This window comes from Equus caballus, chromosome 13, assembly GCF_041296265.1.
Source record: "Equus caballus isolate H_3958 breed thoroughbred chromosome 13, TB-T2T, whole genome shotgun sequence".
Lineage (NCBI taxonomy): Eukaryota > Metazoa > Chordata > Mammalia > Perissodactyla > Equidae > Equus > Equus caballus.
The window spans coordinates 45,654,287-45,680,946 of record NC_091696.1 but is presented as its reverse complement, the minus strand read 5'-3'; the positions used below and the strand labels follow the sequence as shown (position 1 = coordinate 45,680,946).

At 43.8% G+C, this 26,660-nt stretch overlaps 1 protein-coding gene across 1 annotated transcript in view; it reads right to left on the bottom strand.

Moving 5' to 3' along the window:
* Positions 1 to 26,660, bottom strand: part of GRIN2A (glutamate ionotropic receptor NMDA type subunit 2A) — a 361,399-nt gene that overhangs the window by 124,308 nt on the left and 210,431 nt on the right. Inside the window, exon 4 of the mRNA XM_023616336.2 lies at positions 22,822 to 23,414. Within this exon, the coding sequence (XP_023472104.1) occupies positions 22,822 to 23,414 (593 nt within the window). The remainder of the gene's footprint in view (positions 1 to 22,821; positions 23,415 to 26,660) is intronic.

Here is a 26,660-nt window from a genome sequence, read left to right as displayed (position 1 = left end):
AGGAGGTCCCAAGCTGTGTGGTCTGGCATCAAGCCCTCCCTGGTGACATTGGAAAAGTAGGTCAGTTTCAGAGCTGGCTGGGGGATGAATGGTCCCCACCAGAGGTAGGAAGTGAGGATGCTGAGTGAGAGGTTGACCTAAGCACAGGGCCTGAGAGATGAGATGCTTCCCTGGTGCAACTGGAAGAATGGAAGCCAATTCTAGACAGTCATGTCCAATGGACCTTTCCCCAGCGATGGAAATGCCACATATCTGTGACGTCCAATATGGTAGCCGCTCGTCACCTGTGGCTACTGAGCACTGGAAACGTGGATAGTGTGACTGAGGAACTGAATTTTTCCATTTCACTTCATTTTAATTAATTTAAATTCAAATAGCCACATATGGCTAGTGGCTGCCCTACCGGACAGCTTAAGTCTAGGAGCAGTGTGGGTCATGTTCAAGAAGGAATTGATCACCAAGAGGAACCAAAAGGCTGCTTTCTGAAAAGTCGTCGATGTACTTCAGTCGGTACACAGATGGATGCATTTAGATGGTGCATGGGTTAACTTTATTTTTAGATTTAAATTGGTTTCTTTTCATGTATATTTGGAAAATGGAACTAGCGTACCAAACCCATTATTTCACAGATAGCATTGCTCAGGAAGAAACTATAGTGGAATTTTATAACTCTAAAAATGTAAATCAATGTAAATAAAAAGCATTATGTGTAAAATATCACAGAGGGTTTACAGATATGACAAAAAGTAACGAACATATTTCACATAAATGGAATCACACAATATGTGGCCTTTTGTGTCTGGCTTCTTCCACTTGGTGCGTTTTCAAGGTTCGTCCATGTGGGAGCCTGTGTTAGCATTTCACTCCTTTATGGCTGAAGCATTTGCCGTCGGATGGATATACCTAGTAAGTCTATCCATTCATCTGTCGGTAGATGTGGAGTGGTTCACACGTTTTGGGTTTTGTGAATGGTGCTGCTATGACTATTCATGGACTGTTTTTGTTTGAATACCTGTCTTTAATTCTTTGGGGTATTTAACCAAGTGTGGAATGGTTTAGGCTTACGAATAAGTTCTGGGACTAGATAGTGGTGATGGTTGCACGACATCGTGAATATACTTACTGCCACTGAATTATACAGTTTAAAATGGCAAATTTTATGTTAAACTGTACTGAACCACAATGAAAAGGCATTTTTTTAAAAAAAACGTAATGAAGAAAGTAAGTAGATGGTTGAACAGAGACTGAACTAATTCAAATGATGCAACAAGCAGTCTAAATTGGCATATGAGCTTCATCAGGGATCCCAGAGGTTTCTAGATTCAACCTTCTACCCCAAAATAATTTCTACAACATCTCTGGCAGAAAGGGGAGGCAAGGCACCAAAAGCAAAAATAAACAAGTGGGACCACATCAAACTAAAGAGATTCTGCACAGCAAGGAAAAAATCAACAAAATGAAGACGCAAACTATAGAAGGGGAGAGAAATCTTTGCAAACCATATATCAGATAAAGGGTTAATATCCAAAATAGATGAGAAACTCACACAACACAATAGCACAAAGACTAATAATCTGATTAAGAAATAGGCAAAGGACTTGAATAGACGTTTTTCCAAAGCAGACATAGAAACTGCCAACAGGTACATAAAACGGTGCTCAACATCACTAATATCAGGGAAATGCAAATCAAAACCACAGTGAGATACCACCTCACCCCTGTTAGAATGGCTATTATCAAAAAGATAAGAGAGAACTGTTGGTGAAGATGTGGAGGAAAGGGAACCCTGGTGCACTGTTGGTGGGAATGGAAATTGGTGCAGCAATCCCACTTCTGGTTGTATATCTGAAGGGAAGGAAAAGAGGATATCGAACAGATGTCTGCACTCCCATGTTCATTGCAGCATTAGTCACAATAGCCAAGACATGGAAACAACCTAAGTGTCCGACTACAGATGAATGGATAAAGAAAATGTGAGGGACCAGCCCAGTGGTGCAGCAGTTAAGTGGGCACGTTCCGCTTTGGTGGCCAAGGGTTCACCGGTTCAGATTCCGGGTGCTGACATGGCACCGCTTGGCAAGCCATGCTGTGGTAGGAGTCCCACAGATAAAGTGGAGGGAGATGGGCATGGATGTTAGCTCAGGACCAGTCTTACTCAGCAAAAAGGAGGATTGGCAGCGGATGTTAGCTCAGAGCTAATCTTCCTCAAAAAAAAAAAAAGGAAATGTGAGACACACACACACGCACACACAAACACACAACGGAACATTATTCAGCCATAAAAAAGAATGAAATCCTTCCATTTGTGACAACACGGGTGGACCTTGAGGGCACTATGCTCAGAGAAATAAGTCAGACAGAGGAAGACAAATGCCATATGATCTCACTTATTTGTGAGATCTAAAAACAAAAACAAAAACAAAGAAATGAGCTCATAGATACAGAGAACAAATTGGTGGCTGCCCAAGGCAGCGGGGAGGGGAGAGGAGGGTTAGGGGTCGGATGAAATGAGTGAAAGGGATCAAAAGGTACAAACTTCCAGGTATGAAATAACCAGTCCTGGAGATGCAATGTACAGCATGGTGACGATCGCTAATAACACTGTATTGCATATTTGAAAGCTGCTAAGAGGGTAAATCTTCAAAGTCCTCACCATGAGAAAAAATATTTGTAACTATAGATCATAACGGATGTTAACTAGACTTATGGTGAGCATTCTGTAATATATACAAATATTGGACCCTTACATTGTACACCTGAAGCTAATATAATGTTATATTTTAATTATACTTTAAAAAAATACTCATCTCATAGGGCTGCTGTGAGTATTAAATGAGTGACACTGTTTGTAGTGACTGAAGAATAAACATTAGTTATCACAATAGCTGTGCCGTTCAGCAAAAGTGCACGGGAAGACTCTAGGGCAGAGAAATCAATGGACTCGAATGTCTCCACATAGGAGGGTGTTAAGGTTATTTATCTAAACTGACAGAACTCCCTCCCTCCACATTTGACCCCACCCACATTGCAGAACCCCTTCCTGACGGACAGCTGCCCGTCGGTTGGGAGGGTTCCAGTGTCTGAGTGATAGTCCCACTCCCTCGGAGGGTCCCCTTCACTGACAGCTCAAAGAGGTTAGCAAAGACTTCCTTCCACTGAGTCAGAATTATTTCCTTGGAACCTCAACCTCCTGGCTCTAGCTCTGCATTGTCACTAAGAGACCAATTCTACTCCTATTTCCAGACGGCAAACATTTAAAACTGAAACCAACTCTTGTGACACCCTTGGAAGTCTCTTCTGTGGGACCCCTCAACCATTCCTCATATAGACATATATCAGTCACGGGCACCCCTTTCCATTCAAAAACACACTTGTAGATTCTTCTCTCTTTTCTCCAGACAGGATCCGGAATTTTCAGAATGAGATGCTATCCCAGGGACCATTTTGTAAAGATTTATAGGCATTCATAACAATGAGTTAGGCGACCTTGTGTTTCAGGTCAAAGACGTAGGTAATCGAGACGAGTTTCTTCATGTTGTCCCTCTACACAGGAATAATTAATGGTGATGTGAAATTTGGGGTCCCGCATGTGCTAAGCGCAGTGTTGGGTGTCTAACGTAAGTCATCCCATTCTGGACCCCAACAGTTCTGCACCCAGGCAGCTAACACAATCAATTGAGAGAGTGTTCACATGTTTTGGAAACTGGGTCTTGCGTCCTGGAAAGGAGCTCCATTCTCTGCTTCATTTGCACTTCACTCATAAAAACACCCGTTGGTAAGAGCTATTTGATGTCCTAGATCCCTATTTTTGGCTTTTGCCATTAACTAAGAGGTCACGTTTTGCATTCTCTGCCTCAATTCTCAAAGGCTCTCAGCCTGCTTAAAATGTAGAAGGTAGATCACATCGGTGTGGGCGTGAAGCTTAGGAAAACATTTTTTTCCATCTCTTCTTTGGGAGGGATATTGTATTTCGTCCATAGAGGTTCTTTCTACTTGTTGCTGATTTTCAAAAGAGAAAAGAAAGCAAGAAACTACAAAAATCCATTACACGAGGGCATGGGAATCGAGTGTGAGAAAACAATTTAGCACAGAGGCTCCTGCGAATCTATGATTTAAAGAGAAGTAGAAAATCATTCTTGGTCAAAAAGATGATACATTTCCAATATTAACATAAAATCAGAGACTAATTTCTTCTAGTTGAAGCAGAGCTAGGAATCAAAATGCCAAGTCATCATCAAACAATGGAAAGTCTTCGTCTTTCTCTCCTTGACAGAAACACCTAGAAAGACAATAAAACTTTCCAGAACTGCCAGTTTTCAACATGCTGGCAGCCAATCCCAGCAGATGCACCAATGAGAAAGGCAGACTTAAACCAGCCTAGCAGGGGCACCATTTGGCAACTAGATGACCTGCCACCATACCGGTTTCTATTTCAGACAACAAAATCGTCCAACACTGTCTAATAGAGTTAACTCAACCAGCTGTGTGGCTGACAGGTCTGCACCTGCCTTCAATCCCAGAGGTGGCTTTCAAACAGCACAGTCTATCCAGGTTCTTCTCTACCACGTTAAACCGCAGTAGAAAATTTCCCGACATACAGGTTCCAGAGCTTGTTCCGGTGCCCATGATCTGCTGTGGCACGGAAGTTAAGCTTATCGAAGATGTGCAAATGGCTCCAGAGTGAAAGGAGCTGGCAGTTAAGGGGCTCTCAGACCCAAAGCTGAGGGAGAAGTCAGTGAACCAAACCTGCTATTAATGCCGTGTTAGATCCATCATGGAAATGACAGGTGCGGTCAGACCAGCCCCTAAAGATGAAGAGCCTCCATCTGAAGCTGAAGCATCTCACTGCAAAGGCAGAGAAGTGGCAGAACAGCCAACAGCGACATTTCCCACATGCAGAGAGGTGCATATGTTTCCATTTATTTGCATCCTATTGACTATGCAGAATTCTTAATAAGGCAAGCGGAAGAAGCTAAGCTGACAGCAAAATAGAAGGCAGGAAAATCAGAATCAACTGGTTAATAACACATCAAAATTGGGAAGGCTGCACTGAATCTACTACCCTTACTGATGGCAGCCCCATTCCTTAAGAAGAATGGCATGGACCCACACAACTCTGCAAACATTCTGATTAAAGGAGAAAACACACATCAAACAATTTTTTCTTTGATGGCAGCTTTACAGTCTGATTATTTATCAAGGCAATTGCTCCAATTATTGTTTCTATTTGCCTATGTGGAAAGAGACAGCATAATGGCATCCTGTCACCAAAACCTTTACTTTTTTTTTTTTTTTTTTTTTTTTTACTGAGAGTGAGAGAAGAGATTCACAACTAGGAATGTGCTCAATGCAACAAATTGGTGTGATTCCTATAAAACTGAAGTATGTCATCAATAGAGGCAATTTAAGTGGTGATGACAAGTCCTGGCTTTGACGTTAGACTGTTAGGGTTTGTGAACTATCTCTGCAACTTGCTAGTTATGTAAACCGGGGTAAGTTGTTAACTTCCCCTCTTTAAGCCTCAACTTCCTGGTCTCTTAAACAGAGACATTAACAGTACCTACTTCAGGGAATTGTTGTGAAGACTAAACTGGTTAAAAAGCAGAGAGAACATAGCTCAGTGGGCCTGGCACACTCTAAGCGCTTGATATACGCTAACTGTTGTAGAAGTGGTAATACCATTAGTTATTGTTATTAATTGACATCTTTACTCCCTCCCTGAGATCGTTGAAAGAGGCGGACAGTAACGCATCTTTCATACATTGCAACCTTTATTTTCTGGATTTGGAGGCATAAGAGTTGGGTCAATGTCTTTGTGTGATCTTGGTTCCACCACATCATCTTTATGAACTTTATTATCTTTATCTATTCAATGGGAATAATCTCATGTGACTCACAGAATTGTTATGAGGAGTCAAAGATATTTTGTGTTTGAATCTAAAAAGCTCTATATGATATTATTGTAATAATTTTTAATTATGTCCTTGTAGAATGAGAACCAGGAAAAAAGATGGTCCCATTAGCCATAGGTCATCCAACAAAGCCCAAAGCTTCATGACACAAGTCTTTGCACATTAAAATATCACCCAACCTCTTAGGGGGACCAACAGATTGAGAGTGGGAGCCTTTCATGCACCCTGAATTTGCAGGCATTTATAAATGGAGATCTTCTTATTCTTCTCTTATTTTCAATGCCTTCTGTTGGGAAGAAAGGTCCTAAGATGAAAGCCATTTGCGACTAAACGGCACAACGTTAAGAGCCACTGCAATACCAGGAGAAGGGCAATGTCCTTCCACCATGTGGGTTAACAGAGACACCTAGTGTTCCAGCAGGGAGCTGGCCCGTGATGCAGCTCTGACTAGGGGTGGGCTCGAGTCAACAGCATCGTCCACTCCCAGCCCTTCTTCCACCATCCTCCCTCCTCCAGCCCCTTCAAGACAGTCCTCCCTCCCCCACCACATCTCCTATGGAAGCTCTTCAAATATCTCCTCCAGGTTTAACAGGACTGGGGTGAAGTTGATCCGATAATGTCCAAAAGGAATTGCCTTCTGGAAGATTAAGTAATTGATGTGAAGAGGTGACCAGACTCCCTCTGACAGCCACTGCTCCGTGGTCTTTCTGGCCCTTCAAACACTCAACAGTTCCTTCTGCAGAGGTAGTATGGTCTAACGATCAGAAAGACCTGAAATGGAGTCCACTGTGATCAATTTTTTTTTTCATTTCCTTGTAAACACCCAAGTCTTTCCCACCTCAGGGACTTTGCACACTCTGTTCCCTTTGCTTGGCATGACTTTCTCTGGCTCTTTTCCTGTCTGGTTCTTCATGCTTCAGCTCTCAGTTGAAACATCACCTCCACAGAGAGGCATTCTCTCTTCACCCTGTATGGAGGAAGTGATTCTCCCATCTTCGAGGTTTTCCATCTCGGTACCCCATATCTTCCCTTCTCAGCAGCCATAATAAAGTGTAATTATTTTGATTCCCTTCTCATTTTTGTCAATTCCCTGTTAGTCTGAACCTCATGAAGATAAGGACTATACTCTTGTTTTCACTGGGTATCCCCTCTCGGGCTTGACACTGAACACCAGATAAATTCTTCAAATGAATGGGCGAACGCAATTGTCACGGCTGCCCACAAATGATATGACCTTGAAAAGGTCACAACCTTCCTGGACCTCAATTTTCTCATCCATAGAATGAGGCTGTCCCCTACCTCATAGGTATCAGGGCACTGGGCATGGCAGGCACTGGTACTCCACTGCATCGATTCTATGATGACCATCTTTTGCATTTTAACCTTTTTGAAATAAAGATCGTTTTATAATTGCTGGAGTCTAAGACTGCATAAAATACAGTAACATCTCACTCTTATATAGGACCCAAGTTCTACTTACATTAAAAAAAAAAAAAAGTCCTCTGGAAAGACATGGTGATGTGGCTCTCTGTGTCTTTTTACTGCTTAAGGAGCTGGTGAACATCAATACTCATGTATTCTACTCCATGATTGCACCATCGCCTCCCTCTCACTTCCTGCCTGCGGACTGCCTCCTCCCCGCTCTCTGAGTTAATGAGACTGCCTTTCTAAGTTTCTAAAAATCTATCTTTCCTTCAAAAGCCCCAGGGAGTTAGAATAATGAAACACACTTAATTAAGCAATGCAGAGGAATCCTGCCGTCTAGGTGGCATTTTTGGTCCCGCTTTCCTTGGTGGTTCTGAGAATTATGTTATTATACAAGAGCTCACATTCATAGACCACTTAGCAAGTGCCAGGCATTGAGCTAAATGCTTCATATGCCTATTTAATTCTCTCAAACTCCTTACTAGGGGTGGGGACCAGTGTTGACGAAAGCACGGTCCAGGTGTACCTAGTTACTTGCTCAAGGTCCCATGGCTAACAAGGGGCAGAAAAAGCTAGAACCTGATTCCAAAGTCTGTAGATCTAGAGGTTGGGATCCTCTCAAGGCTGCAAACATATTCTGAGCTCAAAGTATGTCCATCAGGAGTTTTCTGTATAGAATTAAAGAGCTAGAGTTGTCTCATGTAAAACAATCTTTCTAAAATTTTTACTTATAATATCCCCTTGTTGGTCAAATTCAGCTTTATTAAAGGCAACCACATTAATTTAAAGGGTGTAATACATCAACTAAAGAGCATAATATTACAGATTAGCTGCCAAATATGCATATCTATCAAGTTCTTTTGATTGCAATTAGCAGAAACCAACTTGAACCAACTTAAACCACTAAGGGAGTCTCATGATTAGTATCTGAAAAGATCATTGACACGGTGGACTTCAGGTGCAGTTTGATCATGGCTCTGGCTTGTTCTTCATAGCATACTCCTCTTAGTTCTGTCCCGTGCATGAGTCACCTTTATCCTCAGCCTGATTTCTTCCAAGGTAACAAAATGGCAGCAGAAATTCCAGCCTCACATCTGCCATATATCTAATAGTCCCAAGCTTCTCTCTATTGGACCAACTTAGATCACATGTCTGTTCCTGAGCCAACTGCTCTAGTGAGAGGGATGGGATTTTTTTAATTGGCTGTGGTCAAATAGGGCCCATTCATCACAGCCTGCATAATGGGAGAGGGGAGGGATGGAATCTGGGAAAGCAAGCACATTACGCTCCACACCAAGCAAAGCTTGTTTCTAATAGGAAATGAAATAGCACAAGGGGGGAAAAAAGCAAATGAGGCTCCAGATACACCCTGTGCGAGCTCAGGGGTCCCTGCAGTAGACTACCTCACTCCCCTGCCAAAACTCCCCAATGGCTTCCCATAACATTGGAAACAAATTCCAGAACCTTCACCGTGACCTCTGTGACCCTATGGAACTTGGTCTGCCACTCCCAATGCAGGTCCCACTTGCCCAATTTGCTTCTGCCCTTCTGGCCATCTTGCTGGTCCTCAAACCATCCGATCAATTTCCCAATTGTGGTTCCTTGCACTTACAGGTCCCCCCTCCAGAACACAGCGTCTCCAGATTTTCACATCACTTTCTTATTCCCTTCCTACAGGTATCCGCCAAAACTCCACCTTCCCAACCATTCTCTCTAAAACAAGCCCCCTTCGTTCTCCATCCCCTTACCCTGCCCCATTCTTCTTCCCACCCCCTGTCAATATCACATGACAGCATCTGTTTATTCACTTATTTTTGGTCTCCCCACCAGAATAGGAGCTTCAGGTGGGGAGCCTTTCTGAGTCTAGCTCGTCACTCTGTGCGTCTCACATCTACTAGAGGTAAGAGACACCTACTAAGAGTCGAATACATGAAAGAGCAAAGGAATGAAAACAAATGTATGCATGCGGGAATGAATGAATGAACAAATGAAAGAATGAGAGCCAGGCAATCAGGAGATGAACATGGGCGACAGATGCCAGGGGACTGCTTTTACTCTGTTGGTTTGGTTTGGTTTGGTTTTCACCTAGTCGGCTGAAGACAAACACTTTCTCCTAGTCCTGTGTTCAGAGCTCAATCTATTTAAGAAAAGCTCTGTTTCGAGAGCAGAAGATTTATGAAACTCAAGATCTGGAAGTGGTTTAGCGGCACGCACGATGGCTTCCTCCCCCAGCTCCTGTATGGAGTGGAAGATGTTTGCCAATGGTTTGGCCTTCCTGCCTAGATGTGAATAGAACAGTTTAAAAATCAAGGCAGACAACCCCATTAGGACCTGGCTTGCACCCAGTGTCAAAATTAAGTATTGGCTTCCCTCTTCCTTCTACCTTTTACTTCCCTCCTTCTGCCTACTCAGAATCACTGGGACTCCCCTGCTGACGTTTCTGCTCCATTCTTTGCATCCAGTTAATATTTATTGGTACTCCTCAGGGGTGCACAAAGTCTGAAGGGACTCATTCTAGAACTAATTTAAAGGCAGCTGATGACTCTGCAACTGAGCTTTTAACTATTCTCATAAACATCCTCCCAGGAAAGACCTGCTTCTCCCCTTTGATCTTCACTTGCTTTATTTCTGGCAATGCCAAACATAGATCTCTATGATAATGACAATAATAATAATTGATATTATGCTGAGAATATTAACATTTTCAGAAAGCTTTTGTGGTTTATAAAATGAATTCCCATCTATCACATTTTCATAATAAATTAACTCAAAAGACGAGCAAATGACTCCTGCTGACAATGGGAGGGTCTTCGTATGTACTTTCCGGCACTGGAAGGCTTGCCAGGGCCTCACGAAAGCACACCTGGAGCTTCCTCCTCCCCTGAGAGGCCAGAGAACCAGAGGGCCAGGTGCTAGAGTCAGAGAGACGACCTGGATCCTGGTTCTACCACTAGGGGACCCCGGCAGAGTCATTTTTATCTCTGAGATTTTTTTTCTCATGCAAACATGGGAACGATAATACCACTTATTTCATGGAGTTGTTGGGAGAATAAAGCAAGATAATGCATGTAAAAATCCTTACCATGGCATCTAGATCAAAGCAAGTGCTGTGTTAGCAATTATCATTATGCATTCATTCAACACATTTATTAAGTATCTACGCTGTGCTAAGTACTGGTGTACAAGGTCCCTAGCGTCTACCATCATCATCATCACTATCATCACCACCATCATCACCATCATCAGCATCAGCATCATCACCGCCATCATCACTATCATCACCATCATCATCATCACCATCACCATCATCACCATGAGTGTCATCATCATCACCACCAAATTATTATTATTAATCACAAAGGAACTAGAAGGAAAGAGGACTGATGTATTGGAAGCAACACACCGAAGTCTGGGAGAAAGAAAAATTGGGCTTAGCCTGCCTTTGCCATTAACCAGTCTCTCGTTAGTGAAAAACGAGCCCTGTGTCTTCTAGGCCTCAATTTCCTCATCTGTAATAAAGCACAGAGAAGTAATTTACAAGTCTGATGTTGTAAAACCAACATTACAACTAATAATTTACTTCATGAGTTTGAGCAAATTTTATGAATTATTTATTCTAAAAATATAAATTAGAGCAGAGTCACTGTCATAACTCATGTGCATGCTAATGTTTTCTTGAATGAGAAAAAAGGACCGGAGTTACCACTATGCAGGGATTCTGCTAATATCGCAGAAGCAACCAGAAGCTCCCTCATGTACAGAGAAGAAAAAACATTTAAAATTATTGGTCTCAGTCATTCCCAGCATCCCTTTCTGCTCTGACATCATGCAATTCCATTCTAGATTATTGTATCCAACACCATAAATCTACACAGGAGGAAGCTGAGACCCAGAAAAGCTAAGAGTCTTGCCAAAGATTACAGCCATACACATAAGCAAAGCTTGGGTTAGAATCCAATGCCCTAAATCTGACTTTGGCTTCTAACATGGTTAATTTTATGTGTCAATTTGAGTAGGCCATAGGGTGCCCAGATACATGGCCAAACTTTATTCTGGGTGTGTCTGAGAGAGTGTCTGTGGATGAGATTAACATTTGTACTAGTAGACCAAGTAAAGCAGATTGCTCTCCCTCATGCAGGTGGGCCTCATCCAATCAGTTGAGGACCTGAATAGAACAAAAGGGATGATCCTCCCATGAGTAAGGAGGAACTCCTGCTGCCTGAGCACCTTGATCTGGGACATCAGTCCCTTCCTGACTTCAGAACTCAAAGTGAAACAGCAGCTCTTCTTGGGTCTCAAGCCTGCCACCTCTCAGATTGGAATTTAAACCATCCGCTCTCCTGGGTCGCCAGCTGGCTGACTGCAGATCCTAGGACTCCTCAGCCTCCATCATTGCGTGAGCCAATTCCCATTCCCTCTCTCTTCATGCGTGTATACACACTTACACATCTTATCAGTTCTGCTTCTCTGGAGAACCCTGACTAATACAAGTTCTATTTCCACCATCACTTAAAAACTCTGATGATGGCAAGGAACACAGCTTGCCTGAGAATGACACCCAAACCCTCTCTGGACCCCATTTTCCCCTCTTTTTGTCCATAAGCACATTCTGTGTGCCCTCACATCCATGACCTGCTGTGTGGACCTCCAGCGCTCTCTATCCACACTTTTCTCAGGGATGCTGTCCTATGAGCTCTAGCTGCTTTTATGTCCCTGGCCTCATCTTCATCTGCTCAGCTCAGAGAATCTTCCAGGCTTGACTTGGGTTTCCCATCCTTATGTCGCAGCCTGGAAACTCTCTCAAGGTGGTGAGCTGGCATTCATAGGACTCCCCCAGTTTATTTCTTATCTTCTTTCGCCTGATATCCAGTGTCCCGAAAAATCATTTCCTATATTTTTGTCTGTATTTGGTTGTTTTAGTCAGTAGGATCTATCCAGTCCCTGTTACTCCATCTTGGTCAGAAGTGGAAGTCAACAAGATGAAATTTAATGAAGATAATTAAGACCATTCAATCTGCTGAACATATCCTTAGCAGTTAGAATTTACAAACCCGAAAGTTATTTTTATAGCAAATATTGAAAACTCAAGTACCATAAAGAAGAAAAATCAGATTAGAACCATATATTTTACGAGGCTTAGATGACAAATTGACATTTTCAGCAGTGACTCTGAACAAGTGACGTGAGTTCCATCAGACTCCACCGTCCGCCATTCATTTGACAAATTTCATGACATTGCAAAAAAAAAGCTGGACACCCACCCCACCCTCTGGCAGAACAAATGATTTTCTTCCAGCTTTAGAAGACCACCTACAAATTAATCCAGTCTGGTGAGTGGGAACCCTCCTTGGGTAATTCAGTAAGTTCTGGCCTTTGGACAAGCCACTCTAGGGACAAACAGCTCAAATTCTCACCTGTAAGTTGAATGGAGAAGTAGGTTTGTGACCTACGGCCACATAAAATGACCACTTAGTCCCAGATGACTATGTCCCACACACTCCCAGCTGCAACTTTAGAAGCCAGTTTTGTTTTGTTTTGTTGTTTTGTTTTGGGAAAATGTGACTCAAAGATCAGAGGCGCCTCTCCAATCTTGTGGAGCATCCAGTCACGGAAAATCATAGACCAGCAGTTCTTTAGGTGATTTCTCCAGAATTCGGTGAAGCTGCAAGCGTATAGGATGAGAGATCCATGTGGTCTTCAGATCTAGTTGTCCTGAGCCAGGATAAGGATGCCTGGAGGTGAGGTATCAGAGTTTCCCATTATCACTCGTTCTGATAACTGACCCCCCCCAGTCTTCAGGTTCATCAAGTTCTTATTTTGGTAGTGATTGTAAATAATGGTGATTATGATAAAAGTAATCAATCCAATACATCTTACGATTAAACAAAGGCTTAAAGAGGCCATGAAGGTAATATGAATGAGTAAGTGGTCCAGATAGGGACTAAGGTGAACTGGGCAGGCCTTCCTCAATCTAAAAGTCACTTCCCATGTCCGGTTGACCATCTCCAGGTAGGAGGAACGATCTGGTCCAAGATGGCGACAAGAGGGGGCTCCTGAACTCACCTCCTCCCACAGACACACTGAATCTACAGCCACACACGGCGCAATTCCCTCCGAAAGAAATTCAGAAACTAACCGAGTGACTCCAACACATCGAGTGAATGAGGAAACACCCAGATTGGAAGGGGCAGTAAACGCTGAGATAATTCTCCCCATAAACCCACCCCCAGCCCAGCAACACACAATCAGGAGGGAACTCGCAAACTGCAGCTTTTTCCTGAGGAGCGGAGGGGTTGGACCCAGCATCTAGTGTCCCAACTTTTCAGACTTCCAGGCTTATGATCATCAGCTCTTCGTATTTTCAAGATTAGCTAAAAACACAATTTTTCACACAATCTTACAATTTTTAAACATCGAGAAATTCAACTTTTGAAAGTGGTAAAAACATTCTGTGAGTTAAAAAAAATTCTCACAACTACAGGTCAATTTGCAGCCTCTGAAAGGAGTATCATGGGGCTAGATCCAAACAAAACTGGATATGAGGTTTGCTTCCATTTTATATTAGCTGTGTGGCTTTTGTCAAGTTATGTAACTTCTCTGGTCCTCAGTTTCCTCATACGTAATATGAGTTATTATGACTGATAATTGACCCGCTAGTAGTCTATCCAGGCTCCATTTCTCTCTTCCTCATTCTTAACAGAACTCACATTGGTGAGACTCATGCCTCCCATAAGAATCTACAGGCCTTGGGGGAAGCTTACCCCATTCCCAGATCTAAGAGTTGGACTGGTTTGATTTAACCTAAGCCTATTTGCCTTCTCAGTGATTGAGGCAGGAGTCCAGAATTAAGCCAGTCAATACATGGCATTTTCAAAATAGCTATTATTGGCCCAATAATGTGCACACGCTCTACTGTAGCCACAAAGAAGTCATCCCAGGTGTGGCTGGCAGCAAACTTGAGGTCATGAAGGGAACTAGTTGAAGAACAAAGACCACACCCCCCAAAACACAGAGTCAAGAGATCATAGGGAAAAGAACCAAAACCTTGATCATACTGTACCTGAAGTGCAATCTACCACTGAAATTCCTGTTATATAATAACAGGAAGTTTTAAATAAAAGGAAGTTTTAAAAATTCAATTTAATTAGGGGCTGGCCCAGTGGTGCAGTGGTTAAGTTCACACGTTCTGCTTTGGGAGAACGTTTTATTTATTTAAATTCCGGTTATATAATGTACTTAAACTGACTGGCACATAGGAGGCACTCAATACATGGTAGGCCATATCATTAGAGTATTTTAATATTTCCATCATATCACATTTTAAAATACATATGGTTTATAATGTAACTTTTGAAACTTGAAGTTGCCCTCCCCCCACACATACATACTGATGTATTAATTAAATTGATTTTTTTTTGAGGAAGATTAGCCCTGAGCTAACATCTGCTGCCAATCCTCCTCTTTTTGCTGAGGAAGACTGGCCCTGAGCAACATTCATGCCCATCTTCCTCTACTTTATATGTGGGACACCTGCCACATATGGCTTGACAAGTGGTGCCATGTCCACACCCGGGATCCGAACCGGCGAACCCCAGGCCGCCACAGCCGAAGCTGCGAACTTAACTGCTGCACCACCGGGCCAGCCCCTAATTAAATTGAATTTTTAAAACTTCCTTTTATTAATAGTGATGGGAATGAAAAGGAGATGAGCACAGGCGTCAGGAGAGCCGCTCTCCTCATGCAGGAAACTGAGCAGTGTGCATTTACTCCTTGCGTTTGGATGGGACTTAACCATATGAAATGAATCCTCAGGAACTGGCTGTGGGGATCTGGACAAGAGGACACCAGACATCAGCAGATAAGCCAGTTCATTCACCAAACCTCGGGGCCTGTGTCAACATGCGGCTGGCCTCCCCGGCCCACGCAGAGCCCAGCTAGCGTCACCAGGCTGACAGTGACTCCTCCGTCCCTGGGACTCAGGCCAGGCTCTGAGGCACCAGGACGTGCATGGGGCTCAGTTACACCTGCAGGCAGGTGGCATCCACACGGAGGCAAGAGAGGAGGAAGCAGAGACGCAAGAGGATGAAGGCAGAGAACAGGGGGAGAGGCCCGTGCTGGCTGTCTAGCTCCCACCTGGAAGGGACGACAAGGAGCCTTCTGTCCTGCATACGAGGAGGCGCGTAGACAGACTCTCCTCCAGGACAGCAAAGGAAGGACAGCTCGTAAACAAACTGGCCCCAAGCATTTGCCCCTCACGCTGTGCCACACGCCCTCCCTTACGATGGGAGGGATTTTTAATTTTGTTGTTTTGTGTGCCATCAGGTGTTTCCCAGATCATGTCAAGAATGAAACAAAAGCAGAGATTTTTTTTTCCCCTTCCTATAGTATCATCTCCTCCTCTCCCCAGACCCAAAGCCTGGCTCACCGTCTACCTCATGGCTCCAGCCCAGTATCATATTGGTCGCGTTTGCCTCAAAGGATGCACTGCTCTGATGATTTGCCTGGCAGTCCATCACATGATAAATTTCACTTTTCCACGTATTGATTAAAATTGCTGGTGTGATTATTTAACTCTCCTAGGTTGCACTAAACCCGGATAGATTAGCAATGGCTATAGATAATAAATCTTTGGCAGGTCCATTCTACCTATCACGATGTCTAGCATATCACAGACACTGTACAGACACCCACTAGGCTCCAGGACAAAATCAAGATTGGGGACAGAGAGTCTCCACGTGGGGAGATGCAGCTGGAATTCACAGCCCAATGCTTTCTCTCCAGCAATCTCTTTCCCCTCAGGGGTTATTTCCCAATTAATGTTGCAGCTCTTCATGGTTTGAACCCCATCCCTCTGAGTCTTCATCTTCTCCTAGGTGACCTGACCCAATCCTGGTGCTTTAACCGCCACCAATAAGCTCAAAACCTGTGTGCTGTAATTTTCAGTCTGAACTCAGACTCTTGTCTCCAACTGGCCTACTTGAGATTTCCACTTGGATGTCTCAAAAGCGCGTCAGTTAAACATGTTTGAAACTAGATGTTGTTCCTGACTCACTCTCTCCCAGTTTGTTTCTTCTCCAGTTTTGTAAAAGGCACCCCCATCTATGCAGCAGCACAGGTGCAAAATTATTGATCGTCACATCTCTTTCATCATTTCATAGTCATCCACCAAGTCTTGTGAATTTTACCTCCAAAACGTGCACCGAGCCCGCCCACCCTGCTCTGAATCCGCAGCCTGACTCCAATCCAAGTCACAGCTTCCCTCTCCTGGACTATGAGGTGGTCTCCCAGCCGGTCCCCGTGCACACACGTTTACACCCCCTGCCCCAGTATGCTCTCTGTCAGCAGGCACCCGGGTAACAAAGATGGTGCTTTTCTTTGCTTTATCTTTTCACAGAAGACAGTTGCAGCAAATTACTAGTATATGTCACCAAATTAACAAGTTTCAAAATGGAAACTTCCCTGGAATTCAACCCTGGAGGAAATAGATCAATACATCTCTTTGTTAGGCATGCTGGTCCCCAGATCCAAAGACTTGCATCTGGCCTAAAGCAAATCTGAACAATATTTATGCTCTATGCGTGACCCCAAAACAACCCAAACCACCTTTCCTTCAAGGTAAAGGCACGGCCAACTTCTGGTCCTCTCAAGGTGCCAGCATCGGGTTTCCACCATTTGTCGACCTATTCACTGGATGCCAATTGGAGATGATTGACTCGCATTGCAGGGTTGGCATACAGTCCTTTTGACTTTCAGCCAGAAAAAGAGAGGACTGTGTTCCAGGAGAGATGCCACAAACAGCAATGATGCCGAGGAGAGAATGTTGACTTAGCTCTCAGGCTGAACACCGAGAGAGCACAGCCCACGTCTCATGGGTCGATCGGGACACAGAAGGAGTCAGATTGAGCTGTGCATTTGGCCCAGGGAAGGAGAATTAACGTCTGTAGGGTGCCAACTATATCCTAGATGCTTGGCTAAGTAAATTACATGCATTTAAGTGTTGCCATAATCCTCTATGGTTGGAATTATCTCTGTTTACAGTGAAGGAAATGGAGGCTCAAAGAAATTAAGTAACTTGCCCAGGATAACCTAGATAATGAGAGGGTTTGAACAGAGCACTGTCCAAACCCACATTCCACAGCTTGGTGGGATGTACTTGGGCTCTCAATTTGGCACATGCCCCTGGATTCTCGCCCTACATATCTCTTTGAGGTTCAGCCATTTTCCCCCATTCCTGAATCCAGAGACCGGGTTAGACTTACAGTACAAGCCCAGAGGATGGCTTGGTCTCCTGGGTGCCCAGTGCCATTGCCAGAAGTGTTTGTCGAGCATATGGCAATCCCACAGATAAATATTTGTGAAGAGTTATCACATTCACCCAGGGAAGTTTTAACTCCGGTCAAGCTCAGAGAATTAACTGAGCACGCTCTTTTATCAGCACTCATAAAGAAACCAACAGTGATAATTCTGACTATTGAACAAAAATATGCCAACCAAGTTTAGTGCAGTCTCTTAATGGGTCATTAAACTAGAAACATTTCCTGTGGTTATTTTAGAAAGGAAGATGGAAAAAAAGTGTTAATGTAACTTGAATATGAATTAAACTCACTCTCGTTTAGACATCTTTCTTCCATTCTCCTTCCTGTCGGGGTGATAATTTACAATGTTGTTGCTTCTCAAAGCAGAAACCCAACCTCATAAATCAAGAAGTTAATGTAAAACACATAAGTGGTCGAGCCAGGTCTCATCAATTAAGGCCAATAACTTCCCTTCAATACTAATTCATAAGTCTCCCAGGGGAAGCTGTTCTTTTCGTACTCGTGTGTGCTACAGATCGACTTGAGCGCTTCTATGTGACTTCCAATGCAGGGACTTCTCCTGCTCCTCTAACTGAAACGGAGCCACAGGACATAGAGTCAGAATTCAGTCATTAAGAAGCAAGATGGAAATACACGCCATTTCTCACTTCCCTGCCTGTGCATAGGTTGAGTATAACAAGCACAAATCAGAGTAATAATAATGATGACGACCATCATTACATTATAATAATAGCAAGAAGACAATAATGAGTTGACAGTTATTTGTGAAACGCCTACTACCTGCCAGGTACAATATAAGTGTTATACATATATGTTTTCATTTAATTCTGCTACAGTAAGAAGAGATGACTATAAGGCACACACATATTTTATCAATAATAGTAACCATTTATAGACTGCTTTCCGTATGCCAGCCTCTGGGCTAAGAGACAAAATTTTTCTTAGCCCCATGCTATATCTGAGGGAGCAGACGTGGAGGAATTAAGCGACTTGCCCAACGTCTTAGATCTAAGGGGGTTCAGATGAGGGATTCACACCAGGCAGTCTTGGCTCCAGCGCCCACTCTTAACCGCGATGCCACGCGGACTCCCAGGCGGCCCATCCGCCAGTGAACTGGACAGATTCTTGGAACAGAACTGGACAGAACAGCCTGGGTTCCGTACCAGCGGAACAGGTACTGGTTTACCTTCACAGCTCCGGAAGTTGCCAGTGATGCGCTCTACGCTTGGCGAGGGAACAGATGTTTAATAACTTTGCGAGAGCAAGCAGGAGGTTACATAACACAGCTGAGCTATTTTTGAACTTCGGAAAATGCTGACTGCTCTTTTCAAAGTGCCTTCTGTAAAACTAGGAAGATTCGACATAAAGAACATTTTTCCCTTCCCCCCACTTTGTTTTTTCCTGAAATCCCAGGAACAGAAACAGGTCCACGGTAAGATCATTGACACATCATCCTCAGCCGGCAGTCCTTGGTACCAGGTCCAGCATCGTAGACAATAGGTCATTGTGACAGCATCCTAACTACACATGTTCTGTGTGCAAGAGTATAAGTAATGTCCATGAGGACCACGAGGGACATGTCTAGGTAGCCCCAAGATGTCATGTTCAACTACTTAAAGCTGGACCCACATCCCCCCAGTAATGCCTCATGAAACCATCAGGTGTGACTTCAGCTGAAGCTCTTCCGAAGCTATTTGCATCCTCTCAGTGGGAGTAACGAGAGCAATTTGTTTACTGGATGCTTTGCAAAATAAGATTTTTTTAATTCAGCTGGAAATGGAGCTTTTTAAAGCTTGAAGTGAGAAGCCCTAACTCTGGAGTCCCGGGCTTCCACGGAACAAGCTAACGAGTCCAACTGAGGTCGCAGAGACACCTGTTCTCTGCCTTCAGCTATCCAGACGGAAGATCCCCTTACCATCAGCAACCTAAATGTCCATCAAAGGGTGATGATCAAATAAAAGACAGAACACTTATACCACAGGATACAAAACAGCAACCAAGATGAATACGCTAGAACCACATGTGTCCCCATAGATGGATTTTGAACCATCAGGGTGAGGTAAAGGAAATTCTAACACATTAGATACCATTTATGTACATTAAAAAGAACAGTGCATTGGGTCTCAGGTTGCACGTACCTCTATTTTGAAAGTACAAAATACGCACGTGGATTTGGATACCTACCCAGTTCATCATAGTGCTTTTCCTTCCCATGGAGAGAAAGAGAGCAAAGTGGGACTGGAGAGAGGAATAACCAGGACTTCTACATTATCAGTGGTATTCCCCTTCTTGTAAAATTTTGAATCAAATGTGACATGTTAACTTTTGCTCTCTGTGGTGAGAATTGGGACGGGTGTTGTATCAGACCGTAGTTTTTTGCACTCTTCTTTTTTTTTCAATATTAAAAAAAAGAGTTCTTGTTGCCTGAGTTTGTCTTTAGACAAATTTTCCCCACCTTCATCAGACTGTACATTCTTTGAGGAGCAACGTTATATCTTAATTCTTGTATGTATTCCGAGGGCTAGCGCAAGGTCCGTTGGATAGGAGCAGCGATGGATGGGGGATAAAGAGATATGATGCCCTTAATCTTTTTCTTAAAAACTGCCTTCTTTGGGCTTTCTCCAAGCTCCCAGTCCTTGCCTTTCTGGGGGGCGGAGTTAAGAAACACTATGATGGGGAAGTGTGGGGGGGGGACCCACTGCTTGCAGTGTTATCCCAGTCCCACCCACTGGGGGGCACCACCAGCGGTCCATGGGTGGAGAGATGTTTCATTAAACACCAGGCAGTGGATGATGACTTAACACACTTGCATTTCTTCTCTGGGGCTGAAATACCATCTGCAAAATTGCTGTCTTCAAAGCATAACTCCTGGAAACAGCTCAACAGCATTTCACAGCAATAGGATTTTTTTTTTTTTTAAAGAATGGTTCTGGGTGGGCACTGCAAGAGATCTGAATGTCTTACACTTATCCTTCTCAAATTCCTTTTCCTGTATATACTATATTTCAATTTTCCTAAAATTGAGTTATGTTCCCATCAAAATTATGCATCTCTGACTAGTCCAGCTGCAGGGCACTTCTCACGGGAAGTAAGAATTCATTAGCCCAGGCCTTGTCTTTCGGCTGGCAGCAATCCTGCCTCTGGAAGAGGCACTCGTGTCTCATACTGATTTATCTGGGTTCCTGCCTGATATTTGGACAATTATTTAAAATGCTTGAAAGTGGCCATGTAGCAACAGGATCGTTAAAGACGGGGAGAGGAAAGAGGAAGGGGGAAAATTTCAAAGGACCGTGATTTCTTAATTCAAGAGTTCATTTTTCAGATGTATGTCAATTGTAGAAAGGCATATTCTGTCTACCCCATCACACACACACACACACACGTACACACACATACACACCTCTATAGCTCCAGCCCAGAGATAATCCCTGAACTGTAGCAGATTCAAAGTCCTAAAACCTTCCAGAGACGTTTCAGCGTGACATGTTACTCTGCGGATAATTAATGAACCTGGTCTGCCAACTGTCACTTCCAATGACCAAAAACAACATCACTGATGCTTCTGACACTCACTAAATAGTTACAGGTGCGAGGCCCTCTGCTAGGCAGCACTTCTTATGTACCACCTCATTTAACACTCATGACAACCCCTAGGATGTTGATTCTCAACGTGTGGTCCCCAGACCAGCCACATCAGCCTCACTCGGGAACTTGTCCAAATCGCACATTCTCGGAGCCCACCCCAGACCTACTGAAACAGAGGCCGAGCGTGGGGCCTACAATCTGTGTTTTACCAAGCTCTCCCAGTGATTCTGACGCATGCTCAAGTTTGAGAACCTCTGCCCAGAAAGTAGGCACTATTATCATCACTGTGCAATGGACAACTGAGGCCCAGAAAGGCAAAATGACTGTCCGAGTCACAGAGAAAGTGGCTGAGACAAGATGTGAACCCTGACAAGTCTAATGCGAGAGCCCAGTCTCTTAATCACCGTGCTACACTGCTCGTTGTCTGAGGAATGAGCACGGATTAAATCAGCAAACATCAAGTGAAAATCATGCCAAACGGGTGTAGGAGTGATCGCTCCAAGGCCCAACAGCTGATCCATAATGACAGCCCGCAAAGAACAATGACATTGCTCAGCAGCATAAAATTTAACTTAAATGTCTGCCGAGACGGGAGTAGTTAAATAAATTATGGTACATCCATGCGACGGAATATAACGCAGCTTTAAAAGTGATGTTTGCCAAGATTTCCAATGACCTACAAAAATACTGAGGACATAAGAAGGGAAAAAATTCAGATACAGACTCAGACAGAGATGAGGAGCCCCAGAGTAAGCAGTTTTCCCATAGTGTCACACGTTAGTGAGGACGTGGGAAGTCGAGTGATTTCATAAACTGCTGGTGTGACTATAAATTGCCATAGTTACTTTGGAGGAGAATTTGGCAATAGATACTTAAATTTTAAAGCGCACATGTTCCAGGACCCCCAAATTCTACTTCTTAGAATCAACGTTAGAGAAATACTTCATGTGCATGAAGAGACATGGAGGATGATTATCAATGCAGTTCAGCTTCTAATGGAAAAACACCTGAAACAATCTGAATTTTTGTGATTAACAAGACTGGATAAATAAATCATGGTTTATCCCTATTGAGAAATGCAATGCGTAAGTTACACAGAATATGGATATTCATATATATCTCTCTATGTATGCACTTACACACATATATCTACATATACACGCATAATTCTACATATATTCACACATGTGTGTGCATGTGTGTTCATACGCATGTATGCACATACATATAAATACATGTATGTCTGCATGTATACAAACATACTTGAGATATAGCTATGGATAGAGAATGGATAGATAGATAGACGGATAGATCTCAAATGCAGGTTTCCAAGATATATTGTTGAGTACAAAAAGTAAGTTTCATAAAACAAAGCATACTACTTAAAAACAAAAAGAGACGAGAAGAGAGGAAGAGGAGAGAGGAGAGCAGAACCGAAAAAAAAATCTCATAAGCACACACACAACATTCTCTATTTTCAGTGTACATTTTCAGCAATGGGTATGCATTGCTCTTAGTATTTAAACTAACAAACAACAACAAAGCTGATCCCATTTTGGGAGACAAGCAAAGAGCCCTCTTACTGGTGCAGAGTGTGCTGCGGGGCCTCTGGCCTCTCCGTCTGCCCGTAGCAGCTGGCCTTGGCCTCCGGAATGTAAGAGAATCTCTCCAACATGGAAGACGCGGCGGTGGTCAGGATACCCAGGCCGTCCCTCACTCTCGCCTCCAGGCTGTAGTCCCAGTCATCATAGGAGACTGAAATGAGTCCCGATGGAAACTCTTTGGGGATGAGCTCTGTGTTCCCAGAGACCAAGCTGGGGACAATCCAGAAGAAATCATACCCGGTGAGGCCAAGGGAGCGGGCCTCACTCAGGATGAGAACGGCCTCATCTTTGGAACAGTAGAGCAAGATGACAGAAGAGTGAATCTTCTTCAACTGGACTTGCGTCTTTGCGTCCTCGAAGGAAGTGTCCAGGGTGATCACGTTCTGCATGTCCCAGCCCACAAAGCTGTTGTCCACTGTTGTCTTGATGAAGCTGATGAAATCCCTGTAGCCAGGGAAGACGGTGGTCACCAGGGAGAAGACATGCCAGTCGTAATCCTGCATGATCTTCAGCATGACTGTGGCTTGTTGCTGGATGGACGCTCCAAACTGGAAGAAGGTAGAGGTCGGATCCTGCCAAGAGGTAAAAAAAAGCAAAACTGAGGATGAGGCAGAAGGAAGTTTTTATAGAACCATCTGTCTTTTTAGGCTTAAAGAAGCTCCTTCCTAGAAATGAGGGGAAATAAATCACACATCTATTCATTCTCAAACATTCCTGAGCACCCACTATATGCCACGCTCTGGAAGAGATGCTGGAAAGACAAAGATGAGAGAGGCCCCTGAACATGGAGCCCACAGCCTGGTACAGGGAAGGACATCTGTTATTTTCGCCAGCCCATCATCTATCCTCCTCTAGTTCATCCCATCCCTTCCCACTGAGTCTATATGGTTCCAACAGAATGAACTCTATCTGGCCCCCAGGTGCATGACTGGAAAATGAAGCCAACAGAGACAAAACATCAGATTATAGAGACATATTCCTGATGACATACTTGAGCACCTGGACTCTGCCGTACCTGAAGCCATTTACTCTGGACCTGTTGGTTATGTAAGCCAAGAAGTTCCCATTTTCACTTGAGGCCACGTGAGTAGGATTTCTGTCACTTGAACTCTAGACTCCTGTGTAATATAAAGTATAATAAATGCTAGGTGGACATCTAGCTGTTCAATCAACAAATATTTGTTGAACACCTAATTATGTGGCAATAACACTTTAGAGCCTGGAGAAGTGATGATACACAAGGCAGACAGACATGGTCTCTGCCTTCATAGATCTGGCAGGAATTTGAGGAAGAGCAACTTCCATGGACTGGGAGCTGAGAGCGGCAGAAGAGGGTGTTGAAGGAGTATCCAGGTACAGAAGAGCGGTAATGGGGGGACACTACAGTCAGGGGAGCGCTGAGGATGCATCCTGACTATTCCAGGAACTGAAGATGAGCGCATCATGGCTCACGAAGTAGGGGATAAGACGATGTTGAAAGGCTTGGCAGGAACCCTGTCGTGTATGGCATCAGAGACTATGTTCAGAGGCTTAAACCTTATTCTAAGCATAAGGGGGAGCCTCTTAAACTGGAAAGTGACATGGTAGTTTGTGTTGGGTTAAAGGGCCTCTAGCAGACCTGATGTCTCCCCGAGTCTGTGATCTGATCACAAGAATCCATTTGAAAAAGGCAGGCGATGCTACAGCTGTTTAATTTACAAACTACCCTCAGACCCCTTAACTCGTCAAATCCCCACGATGATCCTATGAAGCTGGTATTGTTGGCAGGGGAAAATGAGGCTCAAAATGATCACATAGGCTAGCAAGCATCCGAACTCAGTCTCTGATTTCACATCCAGCTCCCTTTACAAGCCACAACCACAGCCTTCTTGGGAATCACTAAGATCCGCACATAGCAGATGCTTCAACCATGTTGTCGAATGATTGGCATGGTGCAAAAATGCCAACTAAACAGAAGGTAAGCCTCTGTGTTAGAGCAAGACAGGACTGACAAATGCTGAGATATATTTTTTTGTCTGGGAACTGGAAGAATTCTCAAACAGTGCTTATCATATTGCATCCATGCTTTCATTTTGCATGCTGTATTGGCCACGTGCAGTGAACACAACCTCAAAAGTATGAATATGGGGATTCCATTTTGTGTGTGTGTGTGTGTGTTAAGAGTGGATGATTCTATTCATGTCTTTCAGAAAAATACTTTGTAGCTGTGCTTGTCAACTCTTTCAACAAGTCTACCTCATTTTTCTGTGGGTGTTCACCAAACAGAACATTTTTACCGAATGGGCCAAAAGTGCTAGTTCTTCAAAATAGTCCCCTTTTCTAAAATGCATGGGTCTGGGGGATAATTCGAGTGCAGTGTGACCTGAAGGGAAAGAGAAAAAGTAGGACTAAATCCCTTCTGGGCCCCTTCCAACATTACTGTTCTATTAAATCAATTAAATCAATTAAGTTAAATCAATTAAAGTGGGTAACAGATTAAAGACTCTGTATAATTACCTTTTCCCCTACAGTAGCTTTTGGAGAAATCCAATATTCTGGGATTGACTAATCATTTTAAATCACGCTTCAACAAGACTCTGAATTGCTCAAGGGCAGAGATGTTGCTGTCCTCCTCTTTCTGTCCCCAGAAGCTGACAGAAGCTTGGCACAGGACACATCAGTAAACGGGGGATGAGGAAATGCCTGAGTGAATGGATGTGCGAACGAAGCCTAAGAGGGAGGCCCCTGGTTTAAAATGAAAGAGGAGAATTCCACGTCTGAGATTGTCTTCTAACTCTCAAAAGTCATGTCCAAAAAATAAAAACTTTCAACGTCATCCCATACCATCCAAGGAACCATCCAATTCCCAAATATATTGAGCAAGAAGAAGGAGAAGATAGAAGGCCAATAAGCCTCAACAGCTGTCCATACAATCTCATTAAATACCAAAAAGAAGCAACAACATAAAGAATCCACGCGGAAGTGAAGTCTCAAGGCAGTCATATTCATCAAGCTCCTGCATTGCCAGGTGCATCTTGGGATGGAATTAAAAAGTTCCAAACTTAATTACAGAAGTGATGTAATAATTCCCACAGAGCAAAGATGCCTCTGAAGAAGCTGGTCGCCAGAGTTACATTATGACTGCAAAAGGCACTGAGATCAGCATCTTCCGGCCCTGATCACACGCGGACAAAGAAAGTTCTCAGGAGGACATGTGCTAGGAGCACAGGTGGAACCCAACAAGAACCGTCTCTGAGACAACCCCCGCACACACACTTCCTGGGGATAATTGGTATTGGTGGAGAGGTGGAGGTCAAACACGCTAGATGTGGCAGTTGGTGGCGTTGGGATGCCCCAACACTTGCCCCAACATGTCCCAACATGCCCCAACACGCCCCTTCATCTATGTACCATGATCTGGACATCACCAGTGAATCCATGAGCAGCTCTGTGCACAGAGCAGAGTTGTAAGCAAATGCAACCTCTTCGGGCTCACCATGTATAGAGGACGGCACGGCTGCATTGTGAACTTCACGAAGGAGAAAGATGATCATAGCAGTAGCAGTTCATTGGCCAAGAGCTTGTTGGCACAGGTCATCTGTTTAAGAGTGTGCAAACCCCTTGCCTTACGCCAGCCCCACTCCCCCATCTTGCAAGACTTTAGCCCAAGATGAATTTCTCCTCTTGCCCTCTTCTGAACCCCATGAATATCTTCTCCCAAGGATGGAAACAGTGTAACTTCTGGGGTCAGACTGCCCAGGTACCAACTCTGATTGCGAGACCCTAGGAAAAACCACTTAACCCTTCCACGCCTCAGTTTCCACGTCTGTACAATGGTA